At 43.6% G+C, this 26,087-nt stretch overlaps 4 protein-coding genes across 8 annotated transcripts in view; 2 read left to right on the forward strand and 2 right to left on the reverse strand.

Moving 5' to 3' along the window:
• The window catches only part of siz (schizo), a 40,910-nt gene extending 28,678 nt beyond the window's left edge, over positions 1-12,232 (forward strand). For 2 of the 4 annotated variants that reach the window (NM_168881.3, NM_001170016.1), the window contains exons 2-6: positions 5,502-6,053; positions 7,408-7,850; positions 8,640-9,940; positions 10,002-10,839; positions 11,004-12,232. In NM_168881.3, the coding sequence (NP_730594.1) occupies positions 5,502-6,053; positions 7,408-7,850; positions 8,640-9,940; positions 10,002-10,839; positions 11,004-11,464 (3,595 nt within the window). In that variant the 3' untranslated portion in view covers positions 11,465-12,232. Of the gene's footprint in view, positions 1-778; positions 1,490-4,675; positions 4,967-5,501; positions 6,054-7,407; positions 7,851-8,639; positions 9,941-10,001; positions 10,840-11,003 lie in introns of those variants that run through there. The other 2 variants (NM_206407.2, NM_001043153.2) reach the window with 2 other exon arrangements.
• CG43072 (uncharacterized protein) lies at positions 2,640-3,026 on the forward strand. Its single transcript, NM_001259925.2, has one exon. The coding sequence runs from the start codon at positions 2,726-2,728 to the stop codon at positions 2,972-2,974; it is 249 nt and encodes an 82-aa protein (NP_001246854.1). The 5' UTR covers positions 2,640-2,725; the 3' UTR covers positions 2,975-3,026.
• A 136-nt stretch (positions 12,233-12,368) lies between the features above and the next one.
• ko (knockout) overlaps positions 12,369-26,087 on the reverse strand; it is a 55,579-nt gene continuing 41,860 nt past the window's right edge. For both annotated transcript variants that reach the window (NM_079469.3, NM_001275206.1), the window contains 6 exons: positions 25,827-26,022; positions 15,836-16,094; positions 15,496-15,740; positions 15,196-15,423; positions 14,985-15,136; positions 12,369-14,910 (listed from right to left, as the gene is read on the reverse strand). In NM_079469.3, the coding sequence (NP_524193.2) occupies positions 12,976-14,910; positions 14,985-15,136; positions 15,196-15,423; positions 15,496-15,740; positions 15,836-16,094; positions 25,827-26,022 (3,015 nt within the window). In that variant the 3' untranslated portion in view covers positions 12,369-12,975. The remainder of the gene's footprint in view (positions 14,911-14,984; positions 15,137-15,195; positions 15,424-15,495; positions 15,741-15,835; positions 16,095-25,826; positions 26,023-26,087) is intronic.
• On the reverse strand, positions 25,011-25,777 carry CG33285 (uncharacterized protein). Its single transcript, NM_206408.2, has one exon. The coding sequence runs from the start codon at positions 25,720-25,722 to the stop codon at positions 25,051-25,053; it is 672 nt and encodes a 223-aa protein (NP_996130.1). The 5' UTR covers positions 25,723-25,777; the 3' UTR covers positions 25,011-25,050.

Raw genomic sequence — 26,087 nt, forward strand, 5'->3', positions numbered from 1 at the left:
CTCTCTCATTGGGACTTTAATAAACAAATATAGTTCTGTTTTTCAAAGTATCATTCGTCGCCACCCTGGGGGTTCATCTGAAAATGTGGGCTATGATGCCTTTTAGCAGGTTCAAATACTACTTCTAAAAGTGGGGCATAAGATGGATGTTTAAGACGAAAATTAATGCATCAAACATAGCGTGGTTATTTAATGATTGCGATCAACGAAATTCTTAAATTAAGTAACTGCTGACTCAGTTGGAATTTGAAATTGGTTCCAATTAAAATGTTTTGACATCTAACTGAAATCTACGACAGTCCATATATGTCAACTTAATTAATTCCATAACTATCCTTATTTGACGTGTGATTCATTCATGTACAAAAGGTGAATCAATGCAGTTGAATGAAGCTAATCGGAAAGACACAAACTACGAAAATGGTATAGAGTTTATACAACGATTCTTAGGTATAAAACAGTCGGTAAGTTTCCCGAGAAACTTATTGTTCTAAGTGATCTGTGAATTCTCTGGCGCTCTCTCTTGCTCATACTGTCAAACATATATTGTCATACTGGCTTTCTAACCCCGACAATTGCCAGTCATAAAGCGTGTTCTATGAATTGTTTTTATGACAAGCGCGCTTTTTGAAGGGCATTCTCAATCGTTGACGTTTCGAAACGTTCGCTCTTTACGGGGCGTATACGCAATACGTGAACAACAAATGTGGTTTTTGGCTAACGGAAGTGTCACGGTGAACAAATTTCAATTATTATTGAACAAAATGCTTTATCTTAGGCTAAAACGCTGACTTTGAATTGTGACCGAAATAGAAGTAATAAACAAAAAGAATGTAGCCGCGCGACGCGACTCTTGGAATTCCAAAACTAAACCAAAGATAAAATGGCAAAGAATGATGCGCAGACGCTCGTAAATAAATTAATAAGCCCAATCAACAACACAACGAAACGACAAGAAAACAAATCAATTTGCAAATGAATAACCGAAAGTAACCAACCAACCAAAAAGCGAACACAAAGGGGAAATTCCAATAATAACAACAATAATAAAAAACACAATTGCATGACGACGGTGAAGGCGAAAGTAAAAGCCATTGCCCCCTTTCACCCCCCGAATCGCATGAAGAATACCACAAACCACAATGTCCAGGTGTGACAACCACAAATCCCGCCGCCAACAGCTGCCCGTTCCGGCGCCCCTGTCCTCCTCCCACTCCAACTCGTCCTCGTCCCGCTCGCAAGGACACCACCACCACCACCACCACCAGCTCCATTCGAGCAACTCGGATCTGGGCGGCAGTGAGTCCTTCCTGCAATATTGCAGCGATAGCGAAAAGAGGCCACCACCGATTGTGGTGGTTGTGGGCGATGGCAGGAGCCGGGTACGTCGGGTGGTGCGCACCGCAACGCGGCACGTCACCGTGGTCAGTCTGTCCACCCGGCACAAGGAGACCCAGACGCACACCTCGCACCATGTGACGGCCGTCAGGTAAGCTATGGGCGATTCCATCCAACCCATCCAAATGGGCATTTCGAACCAGCTGGGCAGACACTTAAAAAAAAATCGACAAAAAGTATATTTGATTTCTGAGATAATAGATACAGGCCACATTTTGTTTGCAACCTTGATGTGTTCATTAAAAATGTGTAAAGCAAATTATAAATGTTAATCCCACCACACATGTCTAAAGATATGTAAAAGGGCTATCACCATTCGAATATTTTAATGTAATCAAGTGAGACTTGCAAAAATATAGTATGTATTTCGTTTGTCTCTTACTTGTTAATCAATGTTGTAAGGGTTTTTACACAATGGTATAAATTTGAGAAATGTTTTATTTTTATATTAAAATTTGTTTAAAATAATATTTATATCAAATTTTGAAATTTAGACAGATGGAGTGCGCATTTTGATGCGTATTATATAATAACAATCTAAATTATCGTACGATGAATTTTCACAATTTTGCTTAAGGGTTTTCAAAACTAAGCTTCTTGTTAATCGAATTATACGTAATCCGTTTCCTGACAAATACATTTTTTCGAATTCAAATATTTGTTCCAAGTGGTAGGTAAGCTTATCGCGCCTGTTTGTTATTATCCCTTATCTTTATGGGACCTCCACATTGTTCTTGGGTCTGCCGCTGTTTTATGGTCTGACTATTCTTGGGCCAGTCAACGAGTATCGGTCGAGATAAACCCGCTCAATTATTTATTAATATACACCGTTTCGAAGGGTACGGTAAATATTTATTACTGGATTTTCAAGACTTTGATTTTATTGGATTCCTCGAAGGAAATGTAATTCGATTAGATATTATGGCGGGGCTTGTAATTATACAAACAAAAGTGTTCTGAGAACTCAAGTTTTTAAATAATAAACGTATTTGGTTTGAAACTTGTCTAATAGATGGGCTGTGAATTCATGTGGAAGCTAGGATTGCAAGCAGAAACTGTGGCATATTTATGGGCTTAACATAAAATGTAAAGAAAATCATGTAGAAAGCATGCGATCCACATGTAAAATTACTTCAAAGTACAAACATTAAAATGTATTCATATAAAATTATGGTTTATGATACGAAAACAAGCTTTTAAAAACGAAACTACCAAAAACATTTTATCCGTAATTTTCCAGTCAAGTTTTAGTTATTTTTGTCTAAATTTTGTATAAATTTTTGGCCGTCACCTGGCATCATTGACTGAAAAATTAAAAAAAAAAAGGATGACCATGGAACTGCTTGCGCGGCACAATCTTCAGAAGGTTGAACAGCTCACGACCTTCGATCTGAAATATTTCTTTATCATCTACGCCATCGTCGTCCTGATGATCCTGGGTGTTCCACTGGCCTTCCTACTTCAAAGCAAGGGTTCGGCGAACGAAAGGGATCGTTTTCAATTGGAAGCCAATCGATCGCGCGTGGATCCAGTGAGGGGAGAAACCCGGCGACGAATCCGGGATTCGAGTGCCTAATAAGCTTTTGATATTGATGTTGATATTCATGGAAATACATTGAATGCGGCGCAACAGCGGTCTGTTTGTAGTTTTTCCTAGTCTCAAAACCCCAACCCCAACGTGTCTGGCCCGCTTGTGGCACACTCCATAAACGTTAAGCCCCCTTTCAAAATGCACATAAACGAACCCGAGAAATCTAATGTAAAATCAATAATAATTACGCCGAGTAGGCCATCGGCGGTTGGGTCACGTCAGCCGATTTGGACACTTGTTGCATACGCAAACAGGAGGAAGTCCGGTGCAGTTTTGGCTCGCGAGCGTCAGCTGAGATACAAGATACGAGCTACGATGTGCGAGATACTCAGATATACAGGGCGATACACAGATACTTTCTGGGATGGTCAAACAGACGGGCAGTCTTGAAAATTTAGCTCCAACATGTGCAACGTGCAACGGCAAACAATTAGGGCGACGTGTGGCAGATGTTTTTCCTTCTCGAAAGCAGGACTCTTAAAAAATCAGAGGGTTGCGAGGAAGGAGAAGTGGTACAATAACAAGCCAGTTCGGCAGGCAAAAACTACCTGCCGTTGTTGTCCTTTCAGGAATTGAAAAAAATTTTTATGTATATATATCCCAAAGAAACCCATGCAAAGCCACGCCAGGTGCAGCTGGAAAACTGGCGAAAAGAGTGTGGAAGAGATAGGCAGCAACAAGGATGCCCCTTTCAATTTTGTGTTTTCGTTATCCTTCGGTTTTCCTGCTGATCCTGTTTTTGTCCAACTCCCGGCTATAGGTGCAAATATGCAGCTGCCCTCGAACTTTTCAATATCGATCTTCTGGGATTGTCCCGCTGCGAGAAGATTTCTGGTAGTCATTTGTATTGCATACGTAGATAATGAATTTGCTGGGATTTTCGAGCAAATCGAATTACGATTTCCAAGCCAAGGGAAAATCGAATAGTGTTAAGGTGAATACATTAAAGGAAGATGAGTGTTTTGTGGCATCATGTTGTGGAAATAATGTAGGGTTTTTTTAAATTGATTTTTAGGCATAACGATTTTTTTTAAATCTGAAAAACAAGATTCAAATCGAATTTCTGTATGTATATGGTGAAGTACCTTCGAGATTCAAGAGATTACCCCAGTTAACTATATCCTTATACCTGGGATTTATTAACCAGTTCTTTCTATTGATTTTCTGCACTGCAAATCATTGCCAAACGTCTCCTTTACTATTTATTTCACCAATTGTTGCTTCAATCCAATAGCATTGAGAATCCTTGTGCCGATCAATAAGTTTGTCATCGTGGGCTAATCATTTCCTTCACTTTCCTTAAAGCATATGTCGGTGCTGTCTCTCTTCCTCTTGCTCTACCTGTTTCGCTGTCTCTTTTCGATAATGGATCCTTTTACGCTTAGGATATCTATTCTTTGAGTTAGGGGTAGTACAATTGTTCTTTTTGGGTAACCCGACGAGGGCAACACAAAACAGATGCATTTTGTGTGGGATTCGGCGTATATGTGTGTAGGATGATCACGCACACGCACACACATTTAATGAGCCATGCGAAACACGTTTTTGGAGGAAGTGAGATGGGTAGAGAGTGCGAGACAGATATACAAAGAAGTATCGCTGCCGACGCGCTTGCGCAGTTAACTTCTTCCTCTACCTTGGTGGATCGTCGATCACCTTGTCGAGCGGTCGTCGAATGCTCGGTTTAGTTCAAACGCGAGCATCGCCGGGATCGGACGTTACCCTGGCCCACTCACTACATACAATCTATACATATATCCGCCGGGATTTAGTTTTTTCAGTGTTTCCTCTGACCGAACGTTCGAAATTCAATTTGAATATCATTGTTAAGAGATATTGTGATTCTCCCAGCCCATAACTGTGTCACAATGTGTCTGTTGGAAGACCACACCACCGCCTAGTGCATAAATCTTGAACGTTTTGTGATATTTTCTTCACCATGATCATTTGCATATCGGGTTTTATAATTGGCGAAAGGTAGGAACCCATGGCCTGACCCAGAAAACGAAAGTTCTCTTATCGTCTACTTAGATAAACAAAAACTAAGGCTTGGTTTGTTTATCGAAACTGGAAATTTCTTAGAGAATCCCACACTTATATTAAATTGGAGTAGTGTACCTATTTTAAATTTCCCTGGACTTCAGAAATTTCTTCTTTATTTTCATTTTATTTAGATGTCAAAAGCTTAGTGTGTTATTGACTCATATTAATATATATTTGACATAGTATACAGTTCGAACCATTAGTTTTAAGCATTTCATGTGTGTATACCTAAACGAAATAATAGCGTAATGTCTAAATTAAACAGCAATTACTCCTGACTCAAAAGCCGCACTTGTGCTTTCAATGTTTCCTTATCAATTTTGATAGCATAATCTTGATAAAGTAATTATTTATATATAAGGTCTTTCTTTTGTTGGTAGAAACGGTCTGCGAAAACGTATATTAGTATCATTCCAAATTCCAATGCAAGTAGTGTTCTAAACAGATCCCTCGTTTTTTCCACTTGCAGCTTTCCCCAGAAGAGCCTGGAGCGAAGTGGTTCCACCCAGTATGAGCTGGCTGGAGCGCAACAGCCAGGATCAGCCAACGCCTCCACCTGCACAGATAGCGGCAGTGTTGGCGGCTATGTTTACCTGCAGAATCACTACGCCCCCGGCGCCCACAGCTCCTCAGCCGCCATCAACTACCCTGCGCAACAGCATCCCCAGATGGTCTACCAAATACAGCAGTATCCCACGTGCCATCAGCAGCAGCAACAGCAGCACCTCCAGCAGCAGCAGCATTTGCATCAGACCGGCGCAGGTCACTACATGCAGGTGACGGCGACGGGTGGTGGCCAGTATCATCACCATCACATGCTCCATGGTCACGGGCATCATGCCCACCATCACGGTGGGGCGGTGGTCATCGCCGGGAGTGGTGTGGGAACTGGCCTGGGATCTGGAGCCACCAGCGTGATCATGCAGCACCAGCAACAGCAGCAACAGCAACAGAATATGCACAAGAAGAACTCCATCCGGAACGGCGGAGATGTCCTCAAGCGAACGCGAGCTCAGTCGGCGTAAGTACTTTCTCCCGGGTGATGTTGATAGTTTGGGGTGTGGATTCAGCTGGGAATTATGTGCCGACAGAAAGTAAATATTTCCAGGGCCCAAAGGAGATTTCCGGGAACAGTTTCTTATCGAAATGTAAAATTTGGGTGGATTGTTCAGGAGGTTTTTCAAATACAATTTTATCAAATGATAAACAGGTGGCTTTCTAAATCGGTAACGGACTATTATAGCATACCTTTAGGACTATCATTAGATAAGTGAAATCAAGAAGACTTTATTTTTAGACCTGAATATGCGTAATAGTAACTTATCTTGTTCTAGAAAAGTGACTGCGTTTAATAACTGAAATCAATTAATTTAAGTTTATTAAATCACAGATGTGCACTTATCAGTTTTCAGAGATATGAGCAGAAAATCAGCCATAAACTATTCATGGCCTGAGCTTATTCACAGTCTGGTTGCCTATCAGCTATAAAATATTTGCCATGATTAAAAATTCATTATCTTGAGAATGTGTACTGTATACAAACAAAAAACGAACGGCAATGCTTAATTTGGTTTTTAAGCATTTAAATATTTCTAATTTGTACTCCCTTTTAAAGTGACAGGTTATTTTTTGTTTGGGCATTAATTGCAGAATTAAACCATTTCACCATTTTTGTGTAAACAATCCATCAATCCTGAGGGTTGGCAACAGAAGCTCGTCTGTTTATCTAATTAGTTATCTGTAAAAAGTAAAAGTGTGCCTTCGGGGGATTGACCATTCGTCAGCTGAATGAGTTTGAACTTTGTCCGCACGCTGAGAACTTGAAAAGTCATAATTGGATATACAGGTGGTATCTTAGATTAGACGCCGTCAAAAGATAGCGACTTCTATGCAAATATTTGTGCTACTGCAGTGCATTTTCTGATGTTGGCCATGGACAGGTCGCTATGCAGCTGATTCAGAAAGTTATAGTGCTCGATAGGTTACAATTCAGGGAATGTCCCAGAATATGTTTTCAAAGGTATCTTTATTGCGGCATGATGAGTAATTTACCGATCGAAAGTAACGATTGCTTGGGGCACGAGGCACATAGCAATAAGCAATATTATTGCCGTCTCTCGAGAGGCGAATGTTAATCAGGTCGATAGCCCAGAGGGGCGACAGTGACGACGCCAGAGTGAATTGTATTTCAAAGATACTCGTGCGCTATCTTATCGGGCGGGGCAACAAAACATTCGGTCTCCGGCGTAGACTTTTGTCAGTTATTTGCAAATTTCCAGCCAACCAAGCACACCACACATCGCACCTTCCATTCCCACACACCGGATGCCTCCAAATACTTATCGGATAAATCTTTTCTGATCTCCTCCCAATAGCTACGAACTCTCACAAGATCTGCTTGAGAAACAGATCGAGCTGCTGGAGCGCAAGTACGGCGGAGTGCGAGCCCGTAACGCAGCGGTCACTATTCAGCGCGCCTTCCGTCACTACATGATGGTCAAGAAGTTCGCCTCGATCACGGCAATGGCCAAAGCTGAGAAGCGTCTAAGCCGGCGGATGGTGGTTACAGCCAGCAGTCTTGGATTGGCGGAGGAGGGTGCCTCCTCCTCGTCAGCCTACGGAAGTGCCACGGAATCTCAGCTCACCGAGCAGCAACAGCAACAACAGGCGCAGCAGCAACAGCAGCCACGTGTCACCATCATGGCGGGTCCGGCGGGAGCAGCTTCTCCGGGCTTATCCCGGACGCCACCTACGCGATCGCTTTCCATGCGGGAGCGACGTCAGCTGGACTGCAGTCCCATACCGCGTAGTCAGTCAGGTGAGTAAAGATAAGGGACGTCTGCTACCTGGATAGCAAATAGTGTGACAAAAATTGCATCAGCTTAAATTTTTTTTTAAGTTAAATACTTAAATTCCAACTTGATTAGCTCACAGATTATGTGGGTGTTAAGACTTCGGGATTCATCCGTTTTGTGTTAAATTTTTCTTTTTAATCCTCAAGATTTTAAATAGATATATTACTTAAATTCGAGAGCAATCATTTCGGATGAAATGTTAAATTGCTTTTCATTTCTTCTTAAAGGGCGCCTAGAATACTTACCAATTTCCCCGAAATTTCTTTGTGTTATTGGTTTTCATTATCTGTTTCGGATGACCCTTGTGGTAACATCAAAATAAATATAAGTTTATTGATCTCAACAAATCTCACAAGGTTAACTTGCAAATAACATACTGACATATACAACTTGTTTAATGTAAATTTATCTGCAAACAAGATGTGTCATTTAAACAAGTACATCTTATATTGGACATTTACAATATATTTACAATATATGGTCAAATAGGCCATGTTTAAACAATAATTGCGTCTTAACTTTTTTTTATCAAAGTGAACTAGATATGTTAAGTTATTGTGTCTGTAATCAAAAGAATGTTGTTTGATCTTATCAAAGCAATCGTGATTAACTTATTTTAGAATTCAGATCACAAATAAAGGGTTTTAAAAAAGCAGTTTAGAAATGCTATCTTGCTTTGTAACACTTTTATCCAGAGGGCTCAAAATTTTAATACTTTTGTCAACATTAAACTGACTTTATCCAATCTACAGGAGCCTCTCCCGCCTCCATATCGAGCTCGACAGTCAGCACATCGGCTCTGGCCTCACATCCACATGTTAATCTGCTGCACGCGGCAGAGCCACATTATTATAATGCTCAGGCACTGCCCCAGGGAGCTGCTTACTACACTAGTTACCATGGATCACCGCACGACTTGAGCTATGCCAGTTCGGCGGACACCTCGCTAAATGCCTCGTGGGTTAACACGAGCGGCCACTCCCCGCACACGCCCTACTATTCGGCGGCCCAGATCTATATGCGACCCAAGGGCGGCAGCACCACGCCCACGCCCAGTTGCAGTGGCAGCACAGGTAGCGGCAGCGGAGGCAGCGGGAGTGGCAGTAGCAAGAAGGTGCCACCAGAGGTGCCCAAACGCACCAGTTCCATTACGGCACAACAGCAGACACAGCTTCTTTTGCTGCAGCGCCAGACACCGCCGCCTCCTTCGCTGCTAAGGACCAATGGCCTGTGCAAAACCGCCGAGAACGGCAGTCTGACCTCCGTGCAGAGTTCCGGATCGGATTCTAGTGTTACCTCTGCGGAACGCAATCTAAACAGCGATTTGGGCTCGGATCGCAGTAACTCACCACATACATGGAAACGAGGAACAGCCCTAAATAGTTCCCAGCAGTTCTCCACGCACTCGGCGGATTCAGCGGGTGCGGTGTCTGGTGGAGGAGTTGGAGTGGCTGGAGGAGCCGGCGTTTATGCCGCTCAAATGCAGGCTGCCGTTGCAGCAGCTACAGCGGCAGGAGGAATGCCACCAGCGGATGACCATGCTATCTCCTCGCATACGAGTGCCGCTCAGTATGAGCAGCATGAGCAGCAGCAGCACGAGCAACAGCAATTGCAGGCGGCAGCTGCAGCTGCCGGAGTGGCACAAAACTACAAGATGTCGGAGACGATACGCAAGCGACAGTATCGCGTTGGACTCAATCTGTTCAACAAGAAGCCGGAGAAGGGCATCACCTATCTGATCAGGCGGGGATTCCTTGAGAATACACCACAGGGCGTTGCTCGTTTCCTCATCACCCGTAAGGGTTTGTCCCGGCAAATGATTGGCGAGTATCTGGGAAATTTGCAGAACCAGTTCAACATGGCCGTGCTCAGTTGCTTTGCCATGGAGCTGGACCTGTCCGGCCGGCAAGTGGATGTGGCTTTGCGAAAGTTCCAGGCCTATTTCCGCATGCCTGGAGAGGCACAAAAGATTGAGCGCCTCATGGAGATCTTTTCACAGCGCTATTGTGAATGCAATGCGGACATTGTCGGGCGATTGAGATCATCCGATACGGTAAGTCTGTCAGCTAATCAAATTTAGTACGATTTCTAATTTATATTTTCTTATCTTAAAGATCTTCGTCCTGGCTTTCGCCATCATCATGCTGAACACGGATCTGCACACACCCAATCTAAAGCCAGAACGTCGCATGCGCGTCGAGGACTTTATCAAGAATCTGCGCGGCATCGACGACTGTCACGACATTGATAAGGACATGCTGATGGGCATCTATGACCGTGTCAAGTCCGACGAATTTAAGCCCGGCAGCGACCATGTCACTCAAGTGATGAAGGTACAGGCCACTATTGTGGGCAAGAAACCAAATCTAGCGCTGCCCCATCGGCGTCTTGTCTGCTATTGCCGACTGTACGAGATTCCTGACGTGAACAAGAAGGAGCGACCTGGTGTGCATCAGCGCGAGGTGTTTCTGTTCAACGATCTGCTGGTCATTACCAAAATATTTAGCAAAAAGAAGACCTCCGTGACGTACACATTCCGCAACAGTTTCCCGCTATGCGGCACCGTTGTCACCCTTCTGGACATGCCCAACTATCCGTTTTGCATTCAGCTCTCCCAGAAAGTGGATGGCAAGATCTTGATCACCTTCAACGCCCGCAACGAACACGATCGCTGCAAGTTTGCCGAGGATCTTAAAGAGTCCATTAGCGAGATGGACGAGATGGAGTCGCTGCGCATTGAGGCCGAACTGGAGCGCCAGAAGTCGGCGCGCAATCGAGCACCTGGCAATGCGGAGAATCGTGACAGTGGCGTAGCCGATGTGGAGGTCTGCCCATGCCCGTATCAGCAAGGATCACAAGCATCTGGCGAGCAGGCTCCAAACTCTGCCGATAACTCGCAGCAGCTGAAGCGCAGTGCGCTGAGCAACAGCCTTCTCGACATGCACGAGCAGTGTGAGTTTACCTCATTATATGTAGCAAAAACGCTTAGAGCTTAAGTTCAAATGTGATTTTTAATTAGTTAAAGAGCATGTATTGTTTAGTAGTTGCTAAAGTAGTTGCTTAGTAGATTAAAGAATATGTAGACTTTACTGACTGGTTTTTGTATCACCTTCCAGTTGGCAATGAGAAACCTCAACGTCGTGGCAGCGTTGGCTCCCTGGACAGCGGCATGAGCATCTCGTTCCAGTCCACTACAACATCCAGCGCTTCGAGGGAAAATGCCGCTGCCATTGCGGCCGCAGCAAATGCAGCTGCAGCAGCCAAGATGCGATTTAACATGCCGCCAACGGCAGCGATTGCCACGCCCAGCAATGTGTATGCAGCTCCGGGAATGCAGGCGTATACCCATGCCAACTTTGTGCAGCAGTCACAGGCCGCCTACATGTTGCAGCAACAGCAAATGCTCCAGCAGCAGGCACAAATGCAAGCTCAGGCTCAGGCTCAAGCCCAAGCTCAGGCCCAAGCTCAAGCCCAGGCTCAGGCGCAGGCGCAGGCGCAGCCGCTTACTGGCCGAATACCGGGACGCGAGCGAAAGGCTTCGCGGACGGATGAGAACGGACGGTCGACGGAGGTCTAAGTCATCTATTGTACATTTTAGTTATTGAGCAAAGCGATAATTATAATATCTATATAGCATATTGAATGAAATATCTGTATAATCCGAATCGAAACGACCCGAACGCCATTTTCTTCAACACCTAACCCACACACAGCGTACGAGTATATAGTGAATTCTTAATGTTCCTTCGTTCTCTGCTAATATTAATGTAAATAAATTAAACATTTGTCTGTTTTACACTATCTACACACTAAAATAAGTTTCTAAAACTATTTGTATATACATCAGCATACTATAATACACCCACAATCTATGAAAATTATTCTCTAAATATGCATATGTATTATTGTATAACTCTAATCCTCTCCAGACACTTGAAACACCAATTTACCCCTGGGCAACCTTCTATGCCCATACCCGTTTTGATCTACCCCTCCCCTTACGAATTACAAAAGCGATTGGCGAAAGTAGTTTCATTAGCATATACTAAAAACTATATCCCGATAAGTGCGCGCTATGTATATTATATATTTTGTTTACCCTACATTTTCTCTGTGTAACTAAAAAGTGAAGTTCGTGTATACCGCGTGTGTGTGTATATACCCTGAATATTAATTTAAAAGCATTTAGCTATAATTATTCATATTTATAGAGCCAAAACTACCCAAAACCTAAAATATTAAATACGAGTATAACAAACACGAAGTATATGAAAACAAAACAATATGTATATGAAAAAGCAAAAGACTTAAAAATTTCAATAAATGAAAAGAAATAATACCAATGATCAGTTGATCGTTTTTAATTATTTGCTGGGAATTTAAATGAAGGGGACACGAATTATTTGCAGTAATTCAATTTCAATAGTACTTTGATACGAATTTATGAAACTCCCAATAAAATATTACGAATTTATAGGTTTATTTTTATATCGTTTTTATTAGTGATTCAACTTATTTTGTATTATTGCTGACTTTACTAATTAAGGCCTTGTACAAAATTATTGTATTTCTGTTTTAGTGCTAAGTTCTATGTTCGTAGTACATCTCTGTTCTCTTGCGGTTCGCGTCTGTATAGATAGGTTTGCATTTGGGGCGTTGTGAGTATAAACAATTATTTTGAATAATGTACACAAAAGTAAGGATAACATAGTGGTTGTGTGGATTTTTACATAAATCGGATTGCTTAAACAGAAGCCGCTTGGCGGTGTCTCTCTGGTAGAAAGCGAAATACGAACTGGCATATGAAATAATAAGTATTAAAATTAATCTAAACGTATTTTGGCACTGTAAATTAAAGTTTGCTTCCGATAAAACCCTAAAGAAAGATACATACAAATTGCTGCTATCGTCGAATGGAGAAATCAAATTGTAATAAATTACAAAAAATGGTTTGCCAAATGCGGAGCGTATATAACTCCTATCTAGACCCTAAGATCTTGTCGTTTGATTAAGCTAAGAGGCCAATAAGCTCCGGAAAACCCACAGCGATGACCTCTGTTGGGGCGGAGGTGATGCCTTTTATCTGGTCTAGACCATTCCAAAATCGGTGCACACGGATGCAGTTGGTCCTGCCGTCGCTGGCTGGTTGTTCTGCTGCTTCTCCTGCGCGTTATTTGCCACCGCTGCCGCCGCCGCCGCTGCTGCCATGTTGAGTTCCACCAGGGTGTCGATGCTGTTGAGGCTCACACCCTGAAGGATCTTTCTCGCCGCCAAGGACGTAAAGTTAAAGGACAAGTCGGTCAGACTGGGAAAGTTATATAGCTCTTCGCCGCCGTTGGCTAGCACGCTGCCCATTCCTTGCTCCAAAGATTCCTTGGTCAAACTGAGTCGTCGGTCGATGGCTTCCTTATCAATGGACTTATCATTCGCCAGATCTTTCAGAGCCAAATTGGGCTCACTACCCAGTGGATTGCTTGACTTGTGTAGCAAATGGGCCAGCGCCAGTTCATCGCCATTCATAGAGCACTTCTGCAGCTGACACACGGACTCATAGCACAGATTCTTGAGGTCGGTACTACTGTTCATCATCATGTTGTTGCTCTGTGAGGCACCCACATCCTTCGAACTCTTTTCGTAAAAATTCAGGTTGCCCACCGAGCCGGCAATCTCAAAATCCTGCTTGGCTAGTGCTGCCATTTTAAGAGGAGCATCCGCACTGGGCGAATTTGGTTGGGATTCATTCTTCAGCACGTTGTTCTTATACGCAATGCCATTGGCCAGTTGGAGGCACAGTTTCCGACTGTTGTTCATGGTGGCATCGTTATTGGTGTTCTTGGCGTACTTTCCTCCATCATAAACAGGGGTCTCCGGTTCAACAGCACACGTGCTCTCCGGGGAACACTCACTGATGAAGGAAATGGAGTCGCAGGTCTCCGAGTTGGCCTCCGTTTCACTAAGTGGCTGCTCAGAAACAGTTTCAGGCTTAACAGGCGTAGATGTGGCCGCTGGGGCAGCGGAAGTCTGCTTGGAAAGGGTTTTCTTGATGATCTCTCCCTTCTCGTTAGTCATCGTCTCATTGTTGATGATGAATACATTGGAGTTCTCCAGCATCTTGCCGTTCTCCAGGGTTATAACACTCCTTACCGGTGAGTTTTGGACAAAGATCTTGGTGCTCGGTATGCTTTGATTCCCATTCGAGGTGGTAACCTGTAGGGTAATGGAGTTATTGCTGTTCGAGGTGGGAACACCATTGCTTCCACCCGCCGGATAGATTTCCTCCATGATGCGACTGGGCGTACTAGCTCTTTGTCTTTGCGCCTGTGCTTCGGCCACTCGTGCCCTCATGGCCTGATGACGTGGTGTTCCTCGTGGAGAACCGTTTAGCAGGAGAATCGAACGAGAACTCCCATTGTTACTGTTCGATGGTGGTGCTATCACCGCCGTATTCGTGGAGCACTGCGAGTCCAGACTAGAGTGGCCGCTGGTCTTTTGGCTAAAGGACACCTTGCCGCTGTCAATACTCGATGGACCGCTGGCGAGCATCGAGGTAGTCTTGCAGGACTCGAGGCTCGAGGGACCACTGCTTTGCAGACTCCGGTACGTGGCCTTGTTGTCCAGGCAGCTGTTGATGATCAGTCCGTCCGTGTGGCGCTTGGCCGCCGTCGCTTTTAACGTGGCGGATCGCGATGGCGAGCTCTCGAAGATGTGCTTCCCAATCACCGACTTCTGTGCCGTCTTTGGCGGCGTTGGCGTCACAGATCCTCCGTGACCATGACTCAAACGCGACGAGTGATTTGTCTTGGCCGTGGTGGCCGGAATCGACTGCGTGGAACGAGGTAGCGAACTGCTGCAGTACACCGGCGATCGGCGGCGGATGGGCGAGCAGTCCCTGGAGGAAATCAGAAACGTCGATTCGCTGGACATGTGGCGTCGATGGCGACGGGGCAACGTCGAGGAGCGCTGGCTCAGCTCAGAGCCGTCGTAGAACGTCGAGTTGGACAGCGTGTGGGCAACGGGCATGTCCTGCGGATGGAAAACAGGAAACGGTTTAGTATTTAACAAATTTGTGACCTTTTCCTAAGTCACTAAGGTCTTACGTGCTCGGCCGTTTGGGTGCCGACGCTGTGCAGGTGAACGGCTCTGGTGTTGAACCACTCGGCTGGAGGGAACTGGGCCGAATAGGTCTCAATCTGCCGCTGCTTGGCTCGACCGCTGCGTCGGAACAGTCGTGAGAGCAAAGATCCTTTTTCTTAAAAGGGGAAAATAGCGTTAAGATAGGTTCTTTATTTTCAAGATCCCTCAACTTACTGGGTGATGACGAATCTGTGCTTTGGTATTCCGAGCTGCTGCTGTCCGTGGTGTTGAGCGTTTGGGCGTACGTCTTGGACAGACTTCGCGTGGAGGCGCAGCGTTGCAGGCGCTTCGACGAGCCAAAGAGCCGCAAACTGTGCCGGCGTTCCAAGCTGCGAGGCGTCGGAAACGATGCACTGCGTCGCTTCGCCGCCCTTGGATAGATGATCTTGTCATTGGGATTGCCTGTAAGTAATTTATTGATCGATTGCTGATTACACTAACTGATATAATTGATGTGGAGATGTGTGTACTTACCGCCACAGATCACATCCGCCAGATTCGTTTGGATGCACTGATGGGTGAGGTCGCCGTCCCGCTCCGTTGAGATTTCTCCGTAGAGAGAGTGCAAGGCCTCGGAATTGGACATTAGCATTGTGCGTGCCTCCTGGGGAACCACATCATCACCGTGCTGCTGCTCCTCCTCCGCCAAGTGACCATAGGCTAGACTACCATTCAACTGGTGGTGATTGCTGCGCGGCCTCGATCGACTACGTCGGCGTCTGGAAAGGATTGGGATTTGGCCAATGTTATTGTATTACTATAATGTTAAATGTCTAAATTCATTATTCATCTAAATTTCATTAGGTAAACTGACTCTGGTGTGAAGATGAAGTATCCTTTGGAGGTCTGATAAATCTTCTGCTCCTGCATCAGCTGGGCGAGGGAGTCGTAAATGACCTCGGTGGCCGGCGTGGTCATGTGTGGGAATCGGGAGCCCAGCTTGCTGCGCACATGCTCAATGGTTGCCGACTGGCCCTCGGCGGTGAGGTCCATGATCACATCGCAGAGTGCCTCTGGAAGCGGCGTGAACTGTCCCTGAACCGTTGGCGTCACAATGCAATCGTCAATGTCACCTGGAAAATGTCAAGGAGACAGGTGGTATGGTCAGTGAAAAACCAAAAACATGTGCAACTGGCCCGCTTATATGGCTAATCATTGGACGAACGACTGCCCCATTTGGACACCTAAACTTGCTCACATTTTTTCCAACGAACTCGGCTTTTCATTTGCTGGCATTTTGGGTGGTCACCTGGGAGAGTTGCCTTGGCTCGCTTGGCATTTGGGTACGCGTTCGATTGACGGGGTAATTAAACCGCTTGATTTAAGTTTGACTTTTTAGTTTTGACCTCTCATCCGCCCGAAGGTCGTGTGAGGTCTGTTGCGAGGCATGAAATGTTCCACATACAACGACACTTTAAATGCTTAAAAGTACACGGTTCTTACAAATTGGAAAATACTAATTCAATCTTTTACTTTGTAGTAATTACAGTCACTTTAAAGTTAAAATGTAATGTAATTTAGTTGCGAAGTTTAATCAAAAAAAAAAAAAAAAAACAAAACCCTTCCCTTTTATCATGTTACAATCTTTAACCCATTCGTTTATGATTAAAACATTTTTTTTACGAGTAACATTCATCTTCATATCATATAAATTCATCAAATTTGATATCCCTTCCTCAAAACGAATCATCAAGGACTATGCAACAACTTGAACAAACCAGCAAAGCTGACAACAGTTTTCCGCCTGTAGTTGCGGCATCATCTGCTGGCATCGCCTTATATGGTCGGCGCATCGTTCACGCGGCGTATACTTAATTAAAACGCCATGTACCATCAGCCAGAAAAATCCATGCCAAAGAAAAGAGCTCTGCACACCTTGTTGTCGTTTCATTATTATTTTTACCTGCTGGTGCCGCATCGAGCTCGTAAATAAAATGCGCCTCCACAAACGCTTCCTACTTGCAACTTAACCTCTAAAAAAGTGGCAAACAACCAACGACAAGCAACGCCCCCGAGGCAAGTGAATAGTAGTGGCATGCCTCAAAATTGCAATAATAAAGAGGGAGAGGATCGAAAGAGACGGAGACAATGACATAAGGCAAAGACAGCGTGATGGCGATGGCGATGGCGGGAGGTGTGATGACTGCAAAATCAGACCAAGTGTGTGTGTGACGACCTCCGTTTTAGCCAGGCCAAGAGAGGCAGGCACAGGCACAGACACAGGCAAGCCTCTTGGCCGCAAACGTCCTTGCGGCAGTTGCATAATCAATTTTTCAAGTTTTCACTTTCTGCTGCCGCCTGCAGCTGTAAAATTACACTGTGAATAATGTCATCTAAATAATGGGTAAGAATTTATATATATTGTTGCTCAAACGTTTTTAAGTAGAAATGACGCGATGATTTATCCTACCAAATATTCTAGTTCTGCTGTTCTCCGTTCTGCTTTCCCTTCTATATTTTAGCTAAAGCCAAAAGTCTCCTTAATCTTTTTGATTCCTTTTTTACTAACACATTTCTCTCGGTGCACCAATACCCGGCAGCAATTTGCACCAGCAGCCAGATACAAAATAAAATGCCATGTGGGATGCACCGTCGTCAAGGACAATTAGCCGCCATATTAAACGCAGCTTGCAGTTGGTTGTTTTGAGCTAACAGCTTGGAAGTTGGCAGTTGCAAGTTGCAAGTTGTAAGTTGTGAGTTGTGAGCCTCGCAGGAAAACAGAAAAACAGTCGCCAGAAATCCGCCTTTTCCTCTCACTCGCACTTTCACAATTTGCAAATTTGCTAAGCGATTAATCTTTGGGCCGCATTTGCGGCATTTGTGTGTGGCGTCACTTGGAGCTGCACTCAATCTCCATCTCGCCAGGCCCCAAAAGCATTTGTTGTCCGCCACTTACACGGATGCACTCCCTTTTCCACTAGCCGAACAACCCACCAACTTGGCCTGCAGTTAAACTCGGCTTGGGGATTTATTTGAACGGGCTTATCATCTGGCACACTCGCCTCTTTATAATACATTTCCCATTTGATTTGGCCACTCCGCAATTTGCCATTCGGCGCTGTTTGGCAGCAACGCCCTGATCATAAATTTGCCAGTAGTGCAGTAGCCAAATTGGGGCTAGATAAACAAATATGAGAGATGGCTGGGCAAACACGAGTGATATATGGATGTGGATGGAAACTCTTGCGGCTTCCAGATGCCGCCAGTCATCCAAACGTTTGGCTTTCTGGTCAGCGGGCGGAGTTAGTTCGAAATGCCAATTGGCACTGGGTGCAGTTTCGCATTCGAAGGCTACACTTATTGGGAAGGTCACGGCTTCAAATTCAAATTTAATATCGGCTAAAGGCCATAAATGAGAAAGTCAAACCAATACTTTTACGGCTTGAGACATTTGAATATTTATAAAAGCTTTTGGAAATGAAGTTTTTGACGCGGCTTCTCTAATGAATACCATTTTTTGTGGGAACATTTTACATTTGAATATTAATTCATTTCACTTGTACTGTACCAGGTATTTTAATTAGAATACATTGTATATAACATCAATTTACTTGACTTAATAAGATAAAAAAGCTATCTAACGTCTGTCACACTTAAGTGGAGCTATAATTTTTGCTTATTGGGATAATAAATTTCAAAAACATGCTTGAAAATAACATAAAAGAAATATACATTCTTTAGAAAGATATCAGAAAGATACTAGCGAGAAAAGCTTATATAGCCTTGAATTATTTATTGATCAAATTGTTCGATACCGAATTAGACAACTCTGTGATCAAGAACAACAATCATATGTATACTTTTTTTCAATAATCCTCTGCGAAGCTATACCAAATTTAACTACATTGAACTAGTTAACGTTTACAATAATTAGTTTATTTTAAGTAAATACATATTGGATATTATTTCAAGAAATTTTGCGTCTACTTGATTTATGAATGTATCTATTCTGCTCACTGCAGTGATAATTTAAATTAATAAATTTAATAAGTCTATTAGTTTATCTTCTTTGTAAATGCCATTCGTGGAAGATTTTTCTTGCTTTCCTCGACTTTTCTATGGTTTACCCCTCAGCAACTGCAGCATGCTAGATGTGGCATATTTATAATTCGCACCACACTCTGCCCACATCGGAAATCTGACCAAGATCAAGGCCTTTGCGGCAATCTTGGGTTCCCTGAAATTCCAACTGCCCCTCGAGCACGCGCAACCCACTTTCGTTGGATGGCCTAGTATTCGTTCGATATTCGTACTATGTATACATTGTATGTATGTGTTTGTATCCTCCGATGGGGGAGTGTTGTATGCAATTTGTTCGGCTTATCCGTGGGCTGGATATTAGCCGGCGGTTGTTGCCACCCCGTTGCAATTAAAATTAATAAACGAATCGAAAGGCAGCCCGTGACGCCCCCGCTTTAAAATATAAAGCCCGCGACACTGGCATTATCAATTGGCATTTCATTTTGATTTCGAGGTGCATTTCTCCAACGCCAAATGCAGTTTGCATCGCCGGGGACTTTGGCGTTTATCGATTAAGGAAGTGTTAATTTATTTGCTCCTCTCTTTCAGTCGCTGCCCGCCGGGCAGAAACAAACCGAAAACAAAGCTGGTTGTAGGGGGGAGGGATGGGGGGAAAAGTAATAAATTGCCATCGATAGCCAAAAATTATTGATTATTTCGAAATGGACAGCGTTAAAAGTTTATGATGCTGCCGTGGCATCGCTGGCGGTTATGAGATCAAACAGAAAATCCCCCTTTGCCATTCCAATGGAAAAGAGCTAAGCGAAAATGTGCCAACAACACGATAGGCGCACAAGATTTCCTCTTTATTTTTTAACGTTTTTCTTTTTCTAATAATAAGAGACAGCCGCGAAGGAAAAAAAATCATACATCAAGATTATTGTTACTCGCGGCAATTGCATCACAGTAATGGCCAACAAAGCAGCTGAAGACAACAACAAAAAAAACCAAAAAAAAACAGAAACAAAAACAAAAAATGGAAATCGCAAGAAACATTTTTCATTTGCATAAAAATTCATTGCAACTACAAGCGCTAAAAATGTTTGCCGCATGTTTGAGCCCCATGGGGCATCGGGGGTAATTGTGGTGAGGGGGGGGGGGGCTCCGATGCCAAGGAGGGGGTGGGCCTGCCTTCAGTGGGAGGCTGTGTGGAAAACAACCTTCAAGCTACAAAACACTTGACTCCGAAAAGCCAGAGCGAACAATCCGGGATCCGTGGAAAAGCAAGACTGCGCGGCGTTGACGGCGCTTTGGTTTGATTGAACACAAGGATATGTGTCCGCCGGCTAAAATAGCGGCAAAAAGGCTTAAAAAAAAGGCACGGAAAAACTTAAAAACTAAAGCAACAATAACATAAGCCTAGGCAGCAACAATTGCAACTGTGGCCACAATTTGAAACGAAAACGCAACACTTTCACTCTACTTAAGACGGATGAAACTGCGGCAAAAAGGAGGCGGCTCCAGGAGGCCGAAATGTTGGGGAAAATCGACGGGGAAAAGGGGTGGAAAATCAAGGGGAAGAGGGGTCGGGCGGACGGAGGGACGGCAGGTTGCCTTTTAGACACCATCTATAAAGCGTCGGTGGGAAAATCGCGGCAATCGTTTTCACGTCTTTTTCATATTTATTATCATTTGCAAGTCTCGTTTTCCTTCGGATCGGTTTTTGGTTTTCAGTTTTCAGTTTTTCTTTTCGACGCAAGCTAAAAAATGCAGATGAAGCTGAAGAGTAAAAGATTTCCAGCTGCAGGCAGTTTGAGTTTGTCATCTGGGACAAAGACTGTGTCTTTCGTTTTCACTTGGCAATTAATCAATCAGTTCGGTTAGTCAGGGTTTTTGGGCAAAACTGATGGCGTGGGCAGCAAGTTAAAAATCAGTAAGACAGTGAGAGTATTTCATTGTGATTTACAATTAGGAAAGTCGTCAGCCAGTCATTAGTTAGTTTGTGGTTTGTGTTTCGAACAATTTAAGCAGTTTAAATCATTAAAATAATATTTAAATAAAGGTCCCTAATTGCGGTCGATAAAAACAAAAATTAAAGACATTAAATGGTGAGAAACGCAAACATTATTAGGTCACGCTATGAAGAATATATAAATATTTATATTGGATCAATAATTTTAATTTCCATTGATACCTTTTATAGCTCAGCTTGCTACTTGCATTATTATCTTATATATAACGAAGCTTATTTTTGGTTGATTCTCGATCATATCCTGATTTCCTATATTGCTCCCATTTCAAATGCATTTCCTGGAATGCAGTTTTGCATAGGCAGCCAGGATCACCACCCCTAGGACCGCCCCATTGTTGACCCACCGTAGCCCCCCAGTTCATTCCTCATTGCCCCCCTTTTCATCGACATCTGGAGCACTGCAGCAGGAACAACAACGAAATGTCTGGCGGCCAAACGAAGGCAATCACGATTTTGTGTCTGAAACGTTTTTTGCGCGTTTTCAATTTCCCATTTTGGTTTTCCTTCTCGTATCGCTTGGGGTGGTGGGTGGTGGGTGGTTGTGGAGCGGGGGGAAAGGCCACGCAGTCGCTCGCAAAAGGAAACAGATACGCCTGTCCGCAGATCGTACAAAACCAAAAAAAAAAAAAAAAATTAAAATAAAAGGAGAGCTACGGCTTTAACTTTTTGGCCGGCGCTTGTTGCGTTCGTTGAGGCGACGCTAATTGTTTCCGTCTGTTAATAAAAATATTTCAGATCAGTAACAAATTGAAAACAAGGCAATGGGGATAACAACGGGGAGCTGCTGTTTATGCAACGCCTCACGAAATGCAAATTGACATTTACGTGGTTGCAACACCAGCAAAATGCCAGACAGTCGGACATTGGGCCACCAGCTTTTTTTTTTATAGCCTGGTAAATAAGGAGCAACACGATTTGCCCACAAAAAAGCAATACTAAATAAATAACCAAATTCAAGCCCAGTCCGAGGAAAGAGGAAAAATTGTTTGGCGACACTTTTTACCGTCCCTGTTCGCTGTGTGTGTGTTAAAGGTCAATGAGTTCGGGTTTGGGTTTAGTTTAGTGGACCTGAACCTGGGAGCCTGCCAAGTCTCTCGTGTTGTACAACCTACAATTGGGAGCTGCAGATGATGGGATAAAGTCAGGCCCTAGAATCGTGTCGCATTTGGCTAAATTGCCAGCCATTTTTGGTGCGTCGCTGCGACGGAAAAAAGTGGAAAACAATGGCGGTGCTGTACGATTTTCCGCAGAACACTTTCCCGCTAAATGAGGGAAAATGCCGTCAAGCGTAACCAAGAGTTAAAATCAAATAGGCCATGATGATGATGAACTTGCAAAGACAACTCCCCAATGACAATGACTCCTATACTTTTTTTTGGCGAACTTGGTTACGCTTTAGAGAATTTCTACCCACCCCCCCCCCTCCCACATGAAAAGGTTAACAAACCTTTCAAGAAATTGTCCACAGCTTAACGGTGAAATTATACATTATGCGCAGCGAAAAAAAAAATACTTGGCATTGATGTTGGCTTACAACATCGATATTTTGGCCAGCATCAACAAACATCCAGGATACCAGGATTATTTATTAATTTAATTAATATTATCTATAAATTGATCTCAGCAGCTCATTGTTAGGACTTTTGATAGCCGAAAACAAGGTGAAATTATGAAAATAAATTTGTATTTCTTTTAATCTATATCATTCTAACAAACACAAACATTTGTGTGCAATGTAAATGGAAATATGGAAATTTGAGGTGCTGAATAAAATGTGTATTTTTCAATGCTCACAAAATTATCAATTCATTTTTCCACCGAATTATCAGAGATCTCATGTGATTGCCACTAGCAACATTTGACTGACATTCGTTTTTCGCATAAGCCCGATAGATCGGTTGCTGTTGACTTGGCTGATTTCTACCAAGTTGCGATTTGTTAATGGCTCGAATATTAAGTTACAATTATCTGACGGACGGGCGATCGATGATTGTGGCTCCTCTGCAGATCCAGTGTCATGGCCACATTTCACTTTCGGCGGCGATTTAGCGACGAGAAATCGTGATGAAATTGATTTGCGGCTCTTTATTTTTTATTCGCCATCATAGTTACCGACAGCTCTCGCTCTAGCTGTCCCTCTCTTCGCTGATATCTCCCATTTATATATATTTTCTCGGCATCTGGGAAACTGCATAATTTTCCCGCTTTCCAGCTATTTTGCATTTGCCATTTGTCTATTTTGCTTCTCTGGCGCTTCCACCGATATTCCGCTGTCAAATTGCCAAAGCGCCAAGCGACGGCATTTTCCACTGATTTTCCTTCCTTTTCCCCTCTCCCACCCACCCGTTAGAAAGAAAAAAAAAGTCGAGTCTCCACTTGGCTCTTTAACACGAAACTGAATTTAATTTGCTTTTCTTCGTTTCTTTTGCATTTATTTGGCATGTTTGTTGCCTAATTGAGCGAGAAATTGCCGTTGATTGATTGTTTTGCATGCAATGTGTTATTTGCTATTTGTTATATTGTTATTGTTACTGTAACTGCCATTTCAATGGTGCTTTTATTTCCCATTTCGCCATGCTTAAATGCGATTTGATCAACGTTCTGTGATTGTTGGCCAACAACTGCCATGGCTAGCTATAAATCTTTTCCTCTTTAAGATAAATGTATGCTACTCCTTTTGCAAGTGTCAGACCAAAGAAAACTATAAAGTTTATGTGCAGAGAAGTCTTTAAAATATTTAAAGTCAAGTGCTGTCTGTCCAGTTTGTTAAGCATCGACAAGCAGTTAAATGTTTAAACAAATATTTAGTGGCAACCAAGCAAGCAGCGTTCATTTATGCCTACTCTTGGACTTAATGCACATAGGCAATTCCCTAGATGTCCGGACTGTAATATTATTTTCATTTAAAGCGAAAACATATTAAAAGTTCATTGAAAAACAGTCGCCGTAAAAATGCTAGACAATGTTGGCCACAACATTTGAATAATAAATAACCATTGGAGTGTGTTCAAATAAATGTGACTGAAATTGATGTCCTTTTTAATGGGGAGACTTTATAATACTAACTTTTTACAAGTTTCTGAATTTAGCAGTACTCTATTGGACCTTAAGATGAACAATTAAGTATAGAATTAAAACACTTTAAAATGCTATGGACCTAAAATGAGAGGGGATTAAAATATCGCTTATACTGCATTAATCTATTAAATATCAAATGCGTCACTAACGTTAATAAAAATCTTCTTGAAAACTTTAATGGGTATTTCTCTTGTGACTCTCGAGGACTTTGTGAGTGTATCTAGCGTGGCACATTGTTCGGTCTCCTTGTTGGCCGGCCAATGGAATTGTCATGTTTATGGTAATTAACAGTTAATGGGTTCTACGCCATTGCAGTTGTTAATTAGCAAACATGGAGCGGATTCTGCAGGCCACACCATATGTTGCACACTGTCTGCAGTTTTGTGTATGTTTTTGAGTGCAGCTCTTTGTTTGTCCAGCGATATTTCCTCAATCGAATTTCACAAAGATAAACCGACAATATAGCCTCCAACCCAGAAAACATATTACTGTGAGTTGTGGCCACAAATCGCGGCTTATTAATTCCCCAAGCAAAGTTCGCCAAAGGCCGCAGAGTTTCCACAACTTCGACGATCTCCGGCTGGCCGGTCATTTATCAAATCATAGACTTGCTTGGCAATGGACTTTTCGGCTTTGAACCTCGTCGCGATGGAAGTGTGAAAACCTGGAGGGGAAACGGTGGAAATGGGAAATGGGCAGCGGCAGCATCGCATTAACTGCACAGGTGTCCACTTAATTGACAGCTAACGAGGCACAGAGGAGCAGACCAGTGACCATAAGCCGGGCCAGACACATCAATATTTGATGAAGTGCATGTCGCCTCGATTACACAGGAATAATGCATCGATAAAAGGGGACTGTGGCAGCACTCATTTTCCACTGTGTAGACTCATATATTGAAAACCAAGTGGAAAGGACTGGGCTTATTACAGGTCTACCCTTTTGATTTATTTCCCTGATCAGAAAGGAGGTGGCAAGCGCAGGTGTTTCTTGTTGCAGAGAGGACAAAAGCCCAGATTTGAAGATTCCCCATTACTTTTGAAGGAGTCTTCGCTTTTCGCATGAGGATTGCAATATTCGTTGAAAAAGGGTAATAAGCTATCTTTATATCTTTCTGAGTTGGGATCAGTTCTCAGTTCCAGATCATCATCTGAATCAGAAATACAGCCACATAGGCTAGATCTCACTGGTTCCAGAAACCGTTGCCTTCCGCCACTATGTCGTTCTTCCATTAGAGACATGGGTGAGGGAAAACGCTGGCAACTTCCTCGCAGTTGATCTATTTGGAGCTTCTCCTCCAGATCCTGCTGGGCCATGGCCAGGATGCGCCAGATGGAGGGTCCACCGTGTCCGTAACGCTCATTGTACTTTCTCTGCTCTTCGTACATGAGGTATCTCAACTGGTTGAGTTCTGCCCAGCGCTCAAAGTCAATTTTTCGCTGCTCAAATGCTGCTTCCTTCCTCTTTACGTTTTCAAACCTAAGGTTGAGCTCCCCATCAGACATCCCTTCCACCTCGTGAGGCATCATCTGTAGACGTCCTGCCCAGAAGAGAAGACGCTTCTTGGCCAATTCACGCTGGCGATTGGGATGCGAAACACGAGCATACTCCTCTTTGACTGAAGCATCCATTGATCTACCTTCTGCCTTTTCCCCCCAAAAAAACGCACAAATTTAGACGAAGTTCCGAAACTGATTACTAGGCTTTCTACGATCTAAAAGGGAAGGAGACTCACCCACTGAGCTGATCACATAGGTGGCTGGTGGCTTCAGGACACTTCGGGCAAAGGCTCCTCGCAGGACCTCCAGGGCACAGGGCTCAGCCGTAACGAGCAGCATTCCAGGCGCCACATGTCCTGCGTATTTCAGCGCTCTTGTGGCAGCTGTCAAAGGTCCATTCCACCAGCATTGCGCATTGGCAGCTAGAAAGTTCTGGAAAACATGAAACGACAGGAAAATTCAAAGGTCACAAAGTGGCAATGGTAACTTGTGATAGA

The sequence above is a fragment of the Drosophila melanogaster genome, chromosome 3L (genome assembly GCF_000001215.4).
Source record: "Drosophila melanogaster chromosome 3L".
In the NCBI taxonomy this organism is placed as follows: domain Eukaryota; kingdom Metazoa; phylum Arthropoda; class Insecta; order Diptera; family Drosophilidae; genus Drosophila; species Drosophila melanogaster.

Excerpts from the sequence above, each read along its gene's own strand:
- CG43072 (NM_001259925.2), top strand. The coding sequence starts at position 2,726 with ATGACCATGGAACTGCTTGCGCGGCACAATCTTCAGAAGGTTGAACAG.
- CG33285 (NM_206408.2), bottom strand. The coding sequence starts at position 25,722 with ATGGATGCTTCAGTCAAAGAGGAGTATGCTCGTGTTTCGCATCCCAAT.